Source organism: Necator americanus, chromosome X, assembly GCF_031761385.1.
Source record: "Necator americanus strain Aroian chromosome X, whole genome shotgun sequence".
Lineage (NCBI taxonomy): Eukaryota > Metazoa > Nematoda > Chromadorea > Rhabditida > Ancylostomatidae > Necator > Necator americanus.
Window position 1 is genome coordinate 16315555 of NC_087376.1, and position 12892 is coordinate 16328446.

Genomic DNA, 12892 nt, shown 5'->3' on the forward strand with positions numbered 1-12892 from the left:
CAGGATAATCCGCTCTAAGACCTTGTACATTACACGCAGCAGTGATGTTCCTCAGTATTTCTTCAGTTCCGTGACGGATAGTTTCTTTGTGGAGAGAAATTACGGTAGCATAGCTTCACGTGTCAGGTATCCTTTCATCAATCCATATTGAGCGGATGATCTTTGTCACCTCGAGACTCCCAAAAGGATGAAGCGATTTTAGCATTTCTGCGCTAATTCAATCATCTCCGCCGAATTCTGCATTCTTCATTTTTTTTGGATGCAGACCAGAACCTCCAATTCTCGGTGGTTCTTCGTCAAACCAATGTATGTCAGTCGTTGGGAGTTCATGAGTTGAGTGCTAATGGCGCTTGTCTGTTCAGCAAGGTGTTGAAATGTTCCCTCCAGATCGGCAGAGTTGTTTCACCAACAGCCACACCAGTGGCAGGGTTGAGGACTGGGAAACACCTTTCCATCTTGCCGCAATACTGCATTAGTAAAGCAGAGACTTTTCGCGGGTTCTTGTCCTCCACGCCTTTTCAAACTCCTTCGCTCTTGACGTCCATTAGTTCTGACGATCACGTTTCAGCTTACGGCGCTAAGCCTCCTTCTCAGACAATGCTCCCGGCTTAAGCCAACAGTAGTGCGGGCAACACACACATTTTTAGCTTTTTTTTAATTTCTGCCTTCTCAATTTTATTTTTTAGAGGAAATTTAAGCGCTGATGGAAGACATAGTAGCTTTTTTTCAATGGGGTCGGCACTTCTCTCGGGTTAACGGTGAAGAAAGTCTCGGCGGATTCTTCGCAAATGCCTCCGAAACATTACGTTTCCAGTGGATGTGTAAAGCGAGTTTTGTATAGATCTTACCTTCAGTTAATCTAGAAATCCTGTCAAATGAAGCAAATGAATTGGATTTTAAAAAGTTTGAAATCTTAGGACAACGATAATTTTCTTTCCCGTTACTTTTGAAAGCTATATTGTTCCGTTTACAACGAAAATTTTCATATACGTAGTTTGAAACCATTGAATATATCCTTCTCTCATATTTCATGTTAGAATTTCTCCTGCTTTTGGTACGTTCACAACTCCACCTTAAAAAGTATAGTTTCTGGCAAGTCTGGTACCAATTTATCGACCCAGGAGGGATGAAAGGCTTGGTGACCACTAGGTGGGGGGGTTCGAAACTCCGATCGATCGTGCAGGAAGCGGAACCTCAAACCGCTACACTACACCCGCCATTAACTCCACCATACACCATAAAATTCTAGTGGATGTGTCTGATTCTCCAAAACAATTTAGTAGCTCGTAAATTACATCCTAAACGGTGATGTAGCGTATGATTAGCGGTAGGTAAGCAGAGTCAGTGAGTCATGAATGCATCTATTGAAAGAGTCAGCGTCATCCATTCTGTTCCTAATCCGTAATGCAATAATGATCGACACTTTTGCGGAACTTCTTTCTCCATTCATCGTCTTTCAAACCTGCCAAGCTGAGCTTCTCAACACTTTTTCTTGAACCGTACCATAAATCTGAGAAGAACTTGGGGACGGTCAGAATCAAATGCGACATCAAAGACAGCTCTGAAGTTATCTATATCTGATATCTGGCAAACGAAAGTTCTTTGTCAGATTCCTCTCAAACGTGGATGCAGTGATGAGGTTTGCCTGCTCGCAAAGGTCTATCAGACGATTTCTGTTGTCCGATGTTTGCTTCGTGGAACGGAACCATTTTCCAAGCGCACTGTATTATTCAAGTGCCATCTCTACACTGACATCAAGTCGGAGACTATCCGCCTGTTGACTTGGTATCTTGGTTATCAACGCATTGAGTTTATCATAAAATGCGTCCATGTTGCAGTCGACTTCCGTAGGCGCATGAGGACATACGGTCTAGAGTTTAGTTTGAGTCCTCTGCGAACCCGCAGTCGTACGAATGCGCATCTGGACCACGTTGAGCCAAATCCCTCCACCAGGTTGTCTCCTTGTCTTTCTCCAGTTACCACCTCAGACGTTGTTGTTCATGCAGCTGGTGTTCGAACTGCAGCAGATTTTGTTGATTCATGTCATCAAGCAAGCGAACGAACTTTTCTGTACTCCATCGGCGCGGAGCGCGTTGAGAAGACGGCTTCGGTGAGGAGAGTCGAACGCGGCTTCAAAGTCTAGAAACGCTAATTGCATTGGCTTCGAATACCGCTGCCAGATTTCGATCACACTCCTGACGATGAACACCTGGCCAATCGTAGATCGGCCAAGATGAAAGCAATCTTGCTGGTCGCGCGTTGTTTCTTCGCGATGTTTAATGAGTCGTTCCAGGATAATGCGCTCCAATACCTTGTATGTAACACGCAGCAAAGAGATTCCTCGATAGTTTCTGGGACCCGTGTTTTTGAGAGATAACTTGTCGTGAACTGGAATTGTGATGGTGTTTCTCCACGAGTCAGGTATCCTTTCGTCGGTCCATATTGAACAGATGATCTTCTCTAGTTCAAAATCTCAGGCAAAGAAAGATATCCCAGCATTTGTGCGTTAATTCCTTCGTCTTCACCAGATCTTCCATTTTTCATCTTTTGGCCGCAGTACATGGTGTAATTTTCGATGCTGATGTCGGGCCGATCTCTCATGCGTGTTTCCTGCAGTGCAACAAAAGGCACACATAGATATCGCAGAAGTCTGGATAGAGCGACTTGTTGGAGTTCACTCGATAGTGTTCGGCAGTTCAGCGTGACGAAGCGAATTGTTGTTGCCAAAGATTCCATGCTCCCTTCAGGCAGTTGACCTTTCAGGTTATGGGCTTTGGCGGTGTGCTGGACGACAGCACCTTTCTGCAATGTATGGGAAGCTTTCGCCATATAATGGTGCGGCTAGTGCTCACCAAGCCTTGCATCCCTCCGGGGTCGATAAATTGGTACCAGACTCGTCTGGGAGGATAAAAACACTGATCTGACAATTCGGCTAACCACCGCAAGTCACTGTGTAGGCCAGTAACACGTTCGTAAATCTCAAACGATTTTGAATTGAATTGAAGGTGGGGCGCATCCCAAGCAGATTGATTAACGCCAGAAACTTTATCCTTTATTTCGAACTGACCGAGACGGTGGTTCGGTGCAATAATTTATTTAACAGAAAGAGAAAGGTATAGATTAATATATATATATATATATATATATATATATATATATATATACGAGAAATGGAAACACCACAGACTTTCTGTGGTGTTTCCTTTCACTCACTCATCACTGTTCAATGAAGATTAATAATAGAGGCATTTTCTGCAAAACAGAAATTGTGCTTTTCTAACAACGCCTTTCTTTATTTTAAATCTAGGCGAAAAATTTCATAGTTTTCTTTCAATTTGCGTCATTTCTACATTTGAGGAACATTCAAAATTTTAGCTTCAAACATTCCATCGATACCAACATAATTTAGAAACAATTTGAAAGCATTACTCTAAGTATGTGCTTTCTTCCTGTTTTCTCCCTAACAGCTATCACAGAATGATGTTTAACATAAAATGACGTGAACGACATCATTGTACAGATAAAGATAACGTTCCACCTCAGATAATGCAAACAGTTTTCTACTATTTAAGCGGCCGGTTTCATTCGTATTCACTTAGTGAGGAGAGCATGTTACCAAGCTGAGGCAATCGTGCAAGGAAATACAGATGCGGAAGAGTCAATGAAGTGAAACACAGCACGGGCAGCGGCACTGGTTATGAAACGGTTGCAACGAATCTTTCACCTTTCGTGCCCACGAAATTACTGTGCAGTGCTATAGCACTATGACCAGGGTCAAGCGTATAGTTGGGAAAAATCCCTCCTAAAAACGACCCCCCTTCGCAGACCCTCCCAAAAACGACCCCCTCATCTCGTTCCTACCAGTATAGCTGCCCACACAGCAATCAAAATTTGGGTATAATAAAAAAATTTAAAAAAACAAATAAGCGCCTGATTAATAAATTAAAATAATACGATGTAATAAACAAATAATAAATTATTTTAAAAATAGTAATGCTACAAGTAAAACAAAATACATATTGTCATGCAGCGATATTAATGGAACAAATAATAACTAGAAACTATATGTTCATGTTAATTATATGTTCAAGATGCCGCGTGACGTGTGCCAGATGGAAGAAGACCAAGAAAAATCAAAGTTTTAAACAATAAACAAAAGTTCGATCCCTGCCGGAACCATTATTTTTGCAAAACGAAAAAACAGCTGGAAAAGAAGGAGAACACCTTTTAAAACAATTTTCACACTATTTCCGACTTTTATCAAATAATTTTACTCATCGACAAAGGAAATGAATGGATGAAAGTTCGATCCCCGCCGGAATCTAGATTTTTGCAAAACCGAAAAAAAAATCACTGAGGAGAAAATTTCACCGGCAATTTCTTGAAATTGTGTTTAGAGCACTGTTTGTCACATACAAGTGTTATATAGAGGTTATTTTAGCGATTAAAACCAGGTCTTAATTGGAAATTACTGCTGGACAGATCGGATTTTGTTACCTTGAAATAAACATGAATAACTCACTAACGAAGAGACATGAGAAGGAAAGGCTGGCTGCGTTGTGTAGAGGAAGATTTGCGCTACAAAATGGTCAGAAAATCTTTTGCAGGGACCCTCTGGTTTTTTTGAAACCTAGTTGAGAAGAAGTTGAAAAGTTTGGCATTTTTCTCAACTTTTTCTCTTTTTAACTAGCTTTTTTAAAGACGAAAGCTACCCGTAAAAAAGTAAGAATAAATTATGATAGCAATGGTCTTTCTCTACAACATACTTCAAACCGAATTCGTCTTTATAAACTATGAGCTGAGTTATGGAAATTTGTTTGAAGTCACACAGATTTTGACGCGTTGCCGAAAATCCGAGATTTCGCTCCTTTTCCCGTTGCGAGGATACGGTAGCGCCGTTGAAAAATTCGACTCCATATTTAGATAGAGCATCAAGGAAAACCCTTGACTGCGAATTTTGGCCTCTGTAAGTGTTCCGGTTATCTCAAAAGCTAGTTGAGAAAAACTCGAAAATTTGAGGCAAAAATTGGGATTTTTTTCAACTAGGTTTCAAAAAGACTAGGAAAGCTAGAGGCACCAAACTTTGTAGAAATATAGAAGAAATCTCTCTCTACAGATCGCACTCAGCTATATTGCATAAAATTTACTTTGAGCGTAGATATTCAGAAACTCGTGGAGCCCACTTTGCACTAATTTTAACCCTAATTATGCCTGTAGATGTCTTTTTTCCGCTCAGTAGCAGCATCAGAATTGCTTTTTCGACTGAAAGTAAAAAGTTCGTCACTGTAGGATGAGAAATGTGCTCTCTAAATTCTTTTACGCCAAGAGCAAAAAAAGCACGTTGGCAGGGATTGATCCCTGACCGTCTCAATGAAAACAGCACGGCATCTCGTTGAGCCATCCAACCTTACTAAACCATCGGCACCAGCCCTATTTCAACAGAGCGTGTAAAGGCCAATTAACAGATGTCCTTATTGAAGTCTTTGTAATCACGCATAAATAAGTCTGCGCTACACTTACCAACTTGAGCCAGCGTACTTGCTTTTCATTGCACCTATCCTTCTACTTTTACTTAGTGCTCTTACACTTCTATTAGCTTCTGATATTGAATTGGCTGTGATGAAGAGTGCCAAAGCACTGCGCAAGCTATGAAGATTGCCTTTTATGGTACTCAATGCCAAGTCACCTCTAGTTAGTTTCATTTCTTTCATATAAATTAGTGACACACAATTTTGTTGTGTAGGCTGTACTTTTGTAATTTTGTTTTGTAGAACTGTAATTTTGTAGTGCTTAGACTTGATGGGTTTGACAAAAAGTCGATTTTTGAAAGAACAAAAATTTTCAGGTAGTTAATTGTATTTGAAAGAATTGGTTTCTTATTTTATCACATCACAACATTATCACTTTATTTATTATGCATCACATTTATTCAAGATTTCAATTGTTTTGGTTTGTGCCACCGAAGCAACTCCGACGTCATCAAGCATCAGTTAGAGCAGCAAAAAATGCTAATCGTCCATCTTCAAGCTTGGCTCAAAAGCGCAGTAATTTTATTACCAGAATTATGAAGAATAAATTTTTTAAAAATCATTTTTTGGTTTGTGTACCCTCTTTTTATCCTAACTTTTTTGCTACAGTAGTCTTCCTCAACTGCAACCGCGAGACTTCTTCAATCGTTTATTCGAATATAAAAAAAAATTATTTATTCTATATCATTTATTTTTATATTAAACAGAACTCAAGGACTGAATATGCATCATTGACGTCTTTTCTTCTTTGAGACAACTCTTCCATTTTTAGTCGCAGATATCGGGACCTGAAAAAAAAGCCTTAGAATACGTTTCAGTTGTGAATATCTTCTGATATGCGACAAAAGCATGCCATTCACTGCTCATCATCCTTCAAGTTTCAGCACTACGTCTGAAAAGAAGCAGTTTTCACTCCTGTTTTTCTGCTGAATGTCGCATACCTAAATTACATTTCATTTTGTACACCTTAATATGTGTTTGTTTGAAAACGACAACCCCGTCTTCCTTTTCTCTTTGCTCCTTTCATTTTTTTCTGATTTTCCGACCCCTACTTAAATTTTTTCTTAATTTTCCGACCCCCTCTTACGACCCCCCCCCCCCCCCCCCTGATCCGACACCCTTCTTACGACCCCCTGTTGAGAAATTCTCAACACACGCTTGACCCTGACTATGACGCAGCATTCCCACGTCGTTGGACCCGTGTCACCCCATTTTACCGCCTTGTGGCGCCAGCGCACCATTCCGACGCCGTGGGACCCCTAGCACCTCATTTTATAGCTATCTGGCGTCGACGCACTAATTCGATGCCTCTGGACCCGTTGCACTCTCCCAGCTCACAAAGACGAGGGTACAAAATCCTACTCCTTTATTTAAGCGGCCATATAATTTTCTTTTCCGATTCAACAGTTTCTAGTCAACAAGGAGTGGATGCGGCGGCGCCAGATAGCTATAAAATGAGGTGCTACCTGCTACCGTCCTATAAAATGGGGTGCTACGCACGTACCCTACTCCATACATAAAGATACTTTGTGAGTTGTATAGTTGCAACTTCACGACCTAAATTCCCCCATTCACCAAAGATGTCATAATCGACGTGAAGAGAGGGGTACGTCAGGGTGACACAATTTCACCCAAAATATTCACTGCCACTCTCGAGAACGCGATGCGAGGATTGGAATGGGATAACATGGAAGTGAAAGTTGACGGCCGGCATTTACACCATTTACACTGAAATGTGTAAAGGATAGGTCTTCAGCTGAAGCTAGACAAGACGATGTTTATGAGGAACGGATGGGTTTTTGATGCCCCATTCACGCTCAACAGAACGAATATATCCAAATGCTCCAGCTATGTATATCTAGGTCGGGGAATCAACATGATGAACAACCTGACCTCCCAGCTGGGCAGAAGGAAACGAGCTGCTTGAGGAGCATTCAAGAGCATCGAGAATGTATTGAAGAACACCAAGAACGTCCGGCTCCGTGCTCATCTATTCAGCATCACCGTTCTATCTGCTTTGACTTACGCCTCAGAAAAGTGGGCGTTTTGCAAGCAGGAGGAAAATGCGTTCGGTGTCATAGAACGCAATGCGATCGGTGTCATAGAACGCAATGCGATCGGTGTCATAGAACAATTGGAAAGGTGATGCTAGGAGTAACCCGCTTTACGCAAGAGAAGGGATTCAAAGTTCACTCCTACGTGACCGATCGAAGATCAGAGTCGTTCCCGCATATGCCAAGGAAAGCAAAATTAGGTGGGCCGGAGACGTGATGAGTTTCAACGACAATCGTTGCACCAGAGCCGTAAGCGACTGGATACCACGCGACATCAAACGCACCGCAAGAAGACCGCAGATCCGATGGTCAGACTTCTTTACGAAGTCCTTCAAAGAAACGTACGACGCTCCTCAAGTCCGTCGTGAGAAGAGATGCTTCTGATGCAACACTTGCGCGCGAATGGGACAAATGGATTTATTACTGGTGCCCGCTCGAGCAAATCGATGAGCAACGGGAGCGCAGATGATACACCACCTAAAACAGTATATATGTAGGTTCCTGAGAAAAATCTGTGTGTCACGAAAATATCCCATAAGATTGCCAAACTTACCACCATTGGGAACCGTACCAGCACCGTCCAACTGATCCAACACATTTTTCGACTAAGCCAGTTTCGAGATCCATGTCTGTGTATATGAAACACCTGATAGGACAGGATACTTTTAGTCATGTATGAAGATGAGAATATTAACCTTTGTGGGTATGTTCATCTCCAATTCTAAATAGCAGTAAAAGTGATTAGTCCTTTGATTATACGGATAGATTGAAAGTTTTTGCTTAGTGCATCCTCAAAATGCAAATTTATCGCATTCTCTTTCGGACCTTTTTTGAAGTTTCTCAAAGGCAAAGCACTTTTTTCTTGCAGAACTCAGAACTATGAACTTGTGATTTACGACTCTTCTCTAGCCAATATCTTTGGTGACGAATTCCTTTTCCTTCCTTTTCCTCAAGTCTCACTTATGTAACATACTATTTAAAAATGGTAATTGTGTTGCTAAATTTTGATGCAGAGAAAACAAGTCATGATGTTTAAGAGTTTGAGTTAAACACGAAAAAAAAAAATACTGAGTGTGAAAGTTTGCTATAGTCTAATTCTCGCATTACATTGAATCTTTGCCTTCCTTCTTTCTTGAATGTTCTCTTTTTTTTCAGCATTTGCAGAAAGAGTTCTTTTGTTTCGATGGTACTTTTTTCTATGTGGATTATGTCTGTGGGGCGGGTGTGATGTAACGGTTAGAGGTTCCGCTTCCTGCACAATCGATCGAAGGTTCAAATCCACCCAAGTGCGCACCAAGGCTTTCATCCCTCCGGGGTCGACGAATTGGTACCAGACTTGTCTGGGAGGATAAAAGCGCTGACTTGACACATCGGCTAGCCAACGCAAGTCACTGTATAGGCCTGTTACACGTTCGCAAACCTCAAACGACTCTAAATTGAAGTGAACGTGAGGGCCCATCCCAAGCGGATTAATTAACGCCAGAGACTTTATCCTTTTATCCTTTACTTATCAAAATCGAAGGATGCACTTTTCGAGGCAAACCTCAACAAGCATAATTCATTAACAACTGATGCTCCTGCCACGAATTTTGATACAGATGTTAGTAGAGGTTGTGCCAACATAAAAAAACGCATTTGGATAAAACTGGGCGTTTCAAATTAAAAAGTCTTACACTTTCTGATCACATAAGTACATAGTTTTACACTGAGTGGTATGGAGCTTTTTGCGATTGAGCGCATCATACTGTATTTTGATCTCATTTGCATACTTTGGAATGCTGACCTAGACACTGACTATCAGGCCGAAATCAGCTCTAAAGTGTAAATCAAGAATAAAGATGCTGGTCTAATGCATATACATTACAGGAAGGAAAAGTGACTGTGTCGTATATCCAAACAGACAGGAAAAGGAAAAACGAAGCTAGACTAGCGAGTTTTGTGCTACTTGTCCTGGGTAGCATCGAATGCGTATGGGTGACCGCTTCCAAAAACACCATACTTTGAGAAATTTCAGAATATAAACAATTTATTTGTTGCTATTTTATAAACTAAAATTAGCTGGCAATGGTGTTTACAACAAATAAATGGTATTGCAATAACTATATTTTCTGCTTTATTAAATATAAGACTTAGGGTTAGAATAATATTTCTAGCGAAAACGTGCTGGAATTGCTGGTGTTCCATGCGCCTGAGTAAATTGGAGTGCAAAGGGTTAAAAAGTGGAAAGAAACAATTTTTTGAACCCATCGGTGGTCGATGAGTTTGTGATCCACCTTTGAGGCTCGGTTTCCCGTTTTAGAAGCGAGAAAACTAAAGATGGGCGGTAAATTTCTAGTACTGATATTCTTTCATGCACAGAACCAATATCGGCTTCTCTCAGCGACTCTATCGCCTTGATTAAGTGCAAAGAACTAGGGATATTCAAAATACTCCATTTTGTCTACCTGATATTGACTTGAAAAAACCAAAAGCAACTATATTTTCTTGAAATAAGATGCACACATCTTGTTGATCGAGAAATTCTCCATTAAATGCTACATAACACTTTGTCAACAGGTTTCGACCACCAGTCATTCCTCAACCAATAACAATTCACTGGTGAAGGAGTGATTGTTTTGCTGCTGAAGGGTTTGAAATCAGTCTGAGGATATCCGAAAGAAAATCGAAAAAAAGGGAATTGATTTGATCATAATAAAAGTGGAGGCGGCTATGTGCGAACCTTCCTCGTATTTCCAGAAATTACAGGCTCTAGAGGGACTACCGTGTAGAATGGATTTTATGGTTACAAAAAGTCTACAAATGTCTGTACAAGCCACTTGTTCTAAGTTTCGCACAGTTTGTCTCTGACACTAAATTTGGGAAGTAGAAGATGAGGTCAACGATTCTAATTTTTAGCCGCTTTCATTATTCCGACTTTCTGGGCTTCCAACTGTGAAATTATGGACTTCTGCTCATCCCGTGGTTGCAAGCCCAACGGTGCAATGCATTGCACCAAATATTTTAACACAGACGACTCCATTTAACGTTATGATGCACTTCTTACTGCATTAATTTGATAAATATGGTAATTAGATGAATTGATTACTAAGATTTGCACTTAATACTTTTCCATCTTATTTGCGTTCACATTCATTGATAATTCGACTTTAGGACTGTCGGATACGTACGGTGTCAATGTGGAAAAAACGCAACGGCCTGAGATGTTGCATGAATTCGAGGCTCCAAAATCTCATAGAAAATCTAACTGCAATTCTTCACCTTCTCTGGAAAAATTTAGATCCTTCAGTAGGACTTCCATGCACGTGTAGTTCATTCTGCGTAAACAATGTGACACAAATAGTCTGTAACATATTCATCTTTTTATTGGATGTTGTTTTCAGTTTGTTGTCCTTATTCGTTCTCATTCATTTGTTATGAAAGTCGGGTACTCCTTGCAGTTTTTCAGTTATTGATTTTGTAAATGTTCCCGGCACTTACGAAGTATAGGTTCCGCATCGCGCTTTTTTGTGCAACATATTTCCGAGAATGTACGTGAAAATTTGCACGGTTCGTAAACTAAATTCGCACTATATGTAATTTTGGCGCAAAATTCGTAAATATTGTTGAGCAAGTTATTAAATAATGAATGAAACATGCAGCAAATGACTGGCATATACTGTTTGTCAAGTAGTTTCAGAAAACTAACATGTCATATACATAACCGCCTTCTTGATCACTGCATCGTTCCGTGGTGTTGACTGAGAACACGCTCTCTACTTTTGGGATGCATCAATGAATTCTTGTCAAATTGTCATCGGTAGAGATGCCAGGTAACAGCTCTATTATTAAACATTGTTCAAGGATATCTGCTTGTTCACGCAGTAATCCTAATTTCGTCATATTTCTAATTGCAAAAGTTCAGTATCGTCTTAAGAAAATCCGTCAAAATATTTTAATTGAGTCTAAAGGAACCCCCAAACGCAGAGCTCAGGGTAGAACTTCACTTCCAACTTTTTTTTCCCCAGCAGAAGTCAAAATCTAGGAGGGTAGAGTCCAAAATTTGGTAAAATTTCCGACACCTCGCATTCAACTGTCACAAAAAGTAGAGAAACTACAAATTTCAAATTTTGCGCGAAAAGAGAAAAAATTCTATCCTGTGAATTTGCACCGCTTTCATCCCAACCTAAATCTCAAGGCTAGATCCTCCCTTTATTAACCCTTTATTAACATAACGTTTCGGCGTTATGGCCTTTGTTAGAGCCTGGATATGTTGTGCGCTGAGTTTGCTATTCGAATGAATGTTTCCTATTGGATGATGAGGTGTTTGAGAGGGTAAATCATTAATCGCATCGATTTTTCCAAGCCGTAGGTGTGTACAAACTTTACGATGTATAAATGTTTGCATTTCCCTATAATCTGTCTTTTTGTTTTACTATTAGATTGTAGTCACATCATTTCAATTAAACATGGTTATCACTCGAAAACAAGTCGAGCGCACCCTGTTTTGAGAAGAATGGCAAGGATTAGTAAAGTTGTAATCACTATTGTAGCCGAGTAGTACTGAAGGATTCAGTAGGATGTCCTCAAGCCCTTAGCCGATTATGCCACCAAAAATGAAAGAACAGGAAAAATTTGGTATTTCAGTGGTTAGGGGTAAAGAAATGAAAGTGATCCTTCTTTAGGATAGTCAATTCAACAGTTGCAATATCGATGCACGGGTTACACAGAACCTGCCCACAGCACCGAGTTTACAAAGCAAGAGAAGTTCTTATAGTATGTGTGCCAGTCTGAACATCCGGCTAACCACAGAGTTCCAAACTTCTTGCGATGCTCGTTTCGCTCACCTTTAATAGTCAATGAAGATTTGAAGCAGGAACACTTTCTATACATTTCTGCCACAAATTACAACTGCTTTGTTATTAACAACGGTTTACCTCCCCCTTTTCAAAAATATAAGCGTTGCTGGATGATTTTGCAGTCTTGCTGATAAAGATGTAAGTACTGAATTCCAAGAATACCTAAACTAGATTGCACATCAATTTAATATATACAATACATCAATATTCCTTTACACCGCCATAAAATTGAAGCTTTTATCACCTCCATTCCCAACAATTAACAGGGAATGGTGTTATAAAATTAAATGACATAAGCGTCATTCTCATACTGATAAAGATAATGAGCATATCTAACACCGCTAAACAGCTAACCCTTAATAAAATGCCTGTCTGCATGCGTGTATCTAATTTCTGAGGAAATCATCCGGCAAGCACGTTAGGGGTAGCGTATGAAGGAGTGAACATAGGAGTGCATTTCGTTGAAACGCAATCA

The 12892-nt window shown here is 40.2% G+C and overlaps 1 protein-coding gene across 2 annotated transcripts in view; it reads left to right on the forward strand.

Annotated features, from left to right (window-relative positions):
- The window catches only part of RB195_023506 (uncharacterized protein), a gene marked incomplete at both ends in the record, with an annotated part of 63475 nt that extends 52585 nt beyond the window's left edge, over nucleotides 1-10890 (forward strand). For both annotated transcript variants that reach the window (XM_064210972.1, XM_064210971.1), the window contains one exon: nucleotides 10733-10890. In XM_064210972.1, the coding sequence (XP_064066852.1) occupies nucleotides 10733-10890 (158 nt within the window). The remainder of the gene's footprint in view (nucleotides 1-10732) is intronic.
- Nucleotides 10891-12892: the final 2002 nt, after the last annotated feature.